This window comes from Neomonachus schauinslandi, unplaced genomic scaffold (genome assembly GCF_002201575.2).
Source record: "Neomonachus schauinslandi unplaced genomic scaffold, ASM220157v2 HiC_scaffold_2672, whole genome shotgun sequence".
Taxonomy (NCBI): Eukaryota; Metazoa; Chordata; class Mammalia; order Carnivora; family Phocidae; genus Neomonachus; species Neomonachus schauinslandi.
Genome location: NW_025411361.1, coordinates 915 through 4,825, shown reverse-complemented (window position 1 = coordinate 4,825; position 3,911 = coordinate 915). Strand labels below are relative to the sequence as shown.

Here is a 3,911-nt window from a genome sequence, read left to right as displayed (position 1 = left end):
GGCTCAGCCCCCGAAGCCGTAGAGGGTGCGGCCCTGGCGCTTGAGCGCGTAGACCACGTCCATGGCCGTGACCGTCTTGCGCTTGGCGTGCTCCGTGTAGGTGACGGCGTCCCGGATCACGTTCTCCAGGAACACCTTGAGCACCCCGCGGGTCTCCTCGTAGATGAGGCCGGAGATGCGCTTGACGCCGCCGCGCCGGGCCAGCCGCCGGATGGCGGGCTTGGTGATGCCCTGGATGTTGTCGCGCAGCACCTTGCGGTGGCGCTTGGCGCCGCCCTTGCCCAGGCCCTTCCCGCCCTTGCCGCGACCGGACATGCCGAGAGGGGAGACCGCAGAACGTCTGGTCCCGTCCCCCGTGCTGCAGCCTTTATCCCGCTGCTGCGGACCGAACTGAGAACCTCAGACAGACGGGAAGTGCCACCCCGTGGGGGGAGGGAATGTGACGAGACCAAAAAAAAAACAAAAACAAAAACAAGTCTTAGGTTTCCTGTACTATGTTTTGTTTGTACCTCGTAACCATTTTGTTACTCTGTTTGAAAACTTTAAAAATTGCTTTCCAATGCGAACGCCAAGCGCGAATGTTGTGAGAAATACAAAAAAGGGAAGTAATAAGATAACAACCTTTTATCCCAGCACACAGGGAACACTTAGTCCTGCTGGCTAGTTTGGGACTTTGGTGAATAGATAGGTGCACATATTTTTTCAAAGAAAATTCACAGTGCCGTGTATGACGTTTTGGAACTTCTTTACACTGATTACATTTTAATTTCCCTTTTCTAAAGACAAAAAAAGTTGTTTTTAATATCTACTTGTTACTCCTTCTTAAGAATTCTCTATAGCACACTTTAACCAATTCCCTGGCAATTCCTTAATAAGCCACATGTTTAAAATAATTGTTTTCCCTATTGATTGATGTACCACTTTTAACACTATACTTGGAACTGTAGGGGCCAAAGGCAGGCCACCCTACGATGGCTCCCTTTGACGTGAAGATTATTAAAATCCAGCAAATTTTGGAAAAGCTTTTTACCTCCTCCACAACTGCCTAAAAGGAAATTAGATAGAGGACCTGCTTCAGGAAGAGAGTTATCACAGCAGAGAACTGTTTTATACTATGCGCTAGGTACAGATGATGGGGGGGGAGCAAGGCCAGTTTGATCAAAGCCCTTTATGTTCCATTTTTTCTGAGTGGCCCAGAAACATTTTATTTACCAGGCATTTACTCTTCCTGTGAATTACATTCCTCCCCTTTGAAGTTCCAGACTCCCATCCCCTTCTCCTTAGTTCAGAAAGACATATATACTTCATTTTACTTGACTGCCTTTGAAATTTCATGTCTGTATGGATTCCCGGTATGTATACCATTATAGTTTATATTTTCTTATTAATCTGTCTTATGTCAACTTGGTATTTTCCTGCTAATCTGTCTCACGTCAGTTTAGAGGCTAGAAGGGCCTCCTGCTCTCACAGAACCATTACTAAAAATTCTATTCTGTTCTATAGTTTAGTCAATTTCCTTTGCCAAAGGAAATCTGTTTTCAGTTGAATCTTTGGAAAACTTACACTAGGGAAAGTGAAAAAAGGGATTATTTATGTCTGTGTAATACTCCATCACAAGCATTTTCTATGATACATTTTAAGTAAAATCTCTAGTATTTAACATAATGTGCTTTCTATTTTTTCTATTTTAAAGGAGATCTGTACATAATTTATTTCTTGAGGATAACCTAGAATTGAAATGCTTTGTCAGAGAAGATGTAGATGTTGTGGTATTTGATTAATATTACTACATTTTCCACAAAATTCTTACCACATTCAGCAATAACTGTTGTGCATGTAAGTTTATCATACATACTCAAAGAGGCATATTTTGAGATGATATATTCTGCTCCCCTTCAAAATACTGTAACTTGTTTCAGGTTTAAAGGAAAAAGGAACCCTCTTGGAATTTTTATCATAACTGCATCGCACTGATTAACTGGGGCAGAAAAACAGACATCTTTAAAAGAGTGAGTTCTTCATCTTTGTATATTGTGTAGGAGCTGGACATTTTCCCCTTATTTCCTTCTAGGTTCTTTGGCTGATCTACTAATTAAAATGACATAAAACAGATTAACAGGACAAAAACATTCAATTTCGAATGTACAAAAGCCCTGTAAAAAATAAGACTTAAAGGCAGTCAAGCAATTAAGGCTTCTATGACATCCCCAGCTAAGGAATGGGAGAAGGGCCTGGGGCTACGGAGGGGAGGACAATCCACAGCAGATAAGATTAGAGTTTCATAATCACATGTCTGCCCTGCCAAGCTGAGTCTTTCACATTAAAAAAGTTATGTCTGATAATAGCTCTCTCTCTCTCTGTTATCAACCCCGTACTTAAATTCTTTAAGGCATTTAGGGGGAGGGCAAAAGTTTCTCTTGACCCGTGGTATTCTCAGTTGACTTTAGTTCAAAATAGTCCATGTGTCCATGGCACCTGGGGGAGACTGGTTCTGAACCCCTTCACTGTCATAATGTTACGTTAAAGTAGTGCCTGGCTCACGGCAGTGGGGTAATGAGTATTTATTAAATGAAAGGTAGGGGAATGAAAAATTCTCTGTCCTCTTTGGATTTCTGCCTAGGAATTAAACTGACAGGAAAAAAGCATACACGTTTTGTTGAATTTTTATATGTTACATGGCAGCCCTCACAAGAGAAGGAAGTCCCGAAGCAACTAGTCAGGGAGATTTCATATTTTTAGAAGAGATAAATTTGTGAAGAATTGACAAGACAACGAGGTTTGGGCTTGGGGTAGTAAGTTGAAGAAATAAGGTTTTTTCTTGTGGCCTTTCAGCCCCAAATTCCTTCTGGTGATAAGCAGGCCTCCTTCCCTCAGGGTACAGGGTGGGTGCTTGTCCCAGGGGAGGTTTATCTCCTGCTTTCAGGGAAGGGCGGAGCAGGGAGTGGGGGGGCGGGGCGGGTCCAAGGGACCTTTCTGCTTCTGCAGTTTTCTCAAACTCTTTAAGCTTTAGATATTCAATATATGCCTAGGTGCTTTGGGGCATCGAGTCAGAATGAACATGGCAAGTCTGCTTTCCTCCCAAGCCCACTTTCTGAAACCCTTTCTTGAGTAGTGATGTTGCACAAGCTGAAAGCAAGACATTCCAACCTGTCCTCCTTCACCGTCAGTCTGCAGCAAGGCCTCACCGTTCTGCTTCCTTTTCCCCCTTAACCCCCTTTCTCCCCCTCCTCCTCCTCTTCCTGCCTCCTCCTTAGTTCAGAACCTCATTCCTGGCTGGTATTTCCAAACTTTTCACCTGGATCTCACCCCCCTTTCCATTCGTTCTCAACTGGGCCACCAGAATAATGGATCTGAATCATACATTTTACAAGATTTTAAAATTCTGCAGAGTCTGCCTTCCTCTAGTAGATAAACTTTATATTTCTTTTCAAGGTGTACAAAGCTCCTCAGTATCGTAAGGTTCACGGCCCCACCTTCTACTTATCTTTCCACATTCATCTCTGGCCATCCCAGCCTCCAGCCATGCTAGAGGATTTCTAGGTCCCAGGTACTCGACCTGGAGCACGCCTCCCCTCCCCGCTACACCATCTGCCCCGTTCAGCAGACTCCATTTTGCTAGCGTCCCAGTTTTGTTTTAGAGTCCGTATTTTCTTAACTGTTTCTTTGGAAGAAGCTGGGACTTTCCCACTGCAGGTACATTTCTTAGTGCCTATGAGGTACCCGAGACCAGTGTGCGGGATAAATGTGAGAGTGAAAAATGGTGGCTGCTTTGAGTAAGCAAATCTCAAAGTTAGCCTGAAGAGGTAACCTGGCCACACATGTTTTGTTCTTGCAATGCACTCTGCCTGCAGAGTGCATTGCAAGAGTGCATTTGCTTACTCTTGAGCAAAGGTGCTAACGGTAGATCTTCC

At 43.9% G+C, this 3,911-nt stretch overlaps 1 protein-coding gene across 1 annotated transcript; it reads right to left on the bottom strand.

The window, feature by feature from the left end:
• On the bottom strand, positions 1 to 318 carry LOC123323931 (histone H4). The gene has a single exon (XM_044912461.1). It carries the CDS (start codon positions 313 to 315, stop codon positions 4 to 6), a length of 312 nt encoding a protein of 103 aa, XP_044768396.1. The 5' UTR covers positions 316 to 318; the 3' UTR covers positions 1 to 3.
• Positions 319 to 3,911: the final 3,593 nt, after the last annotated feature.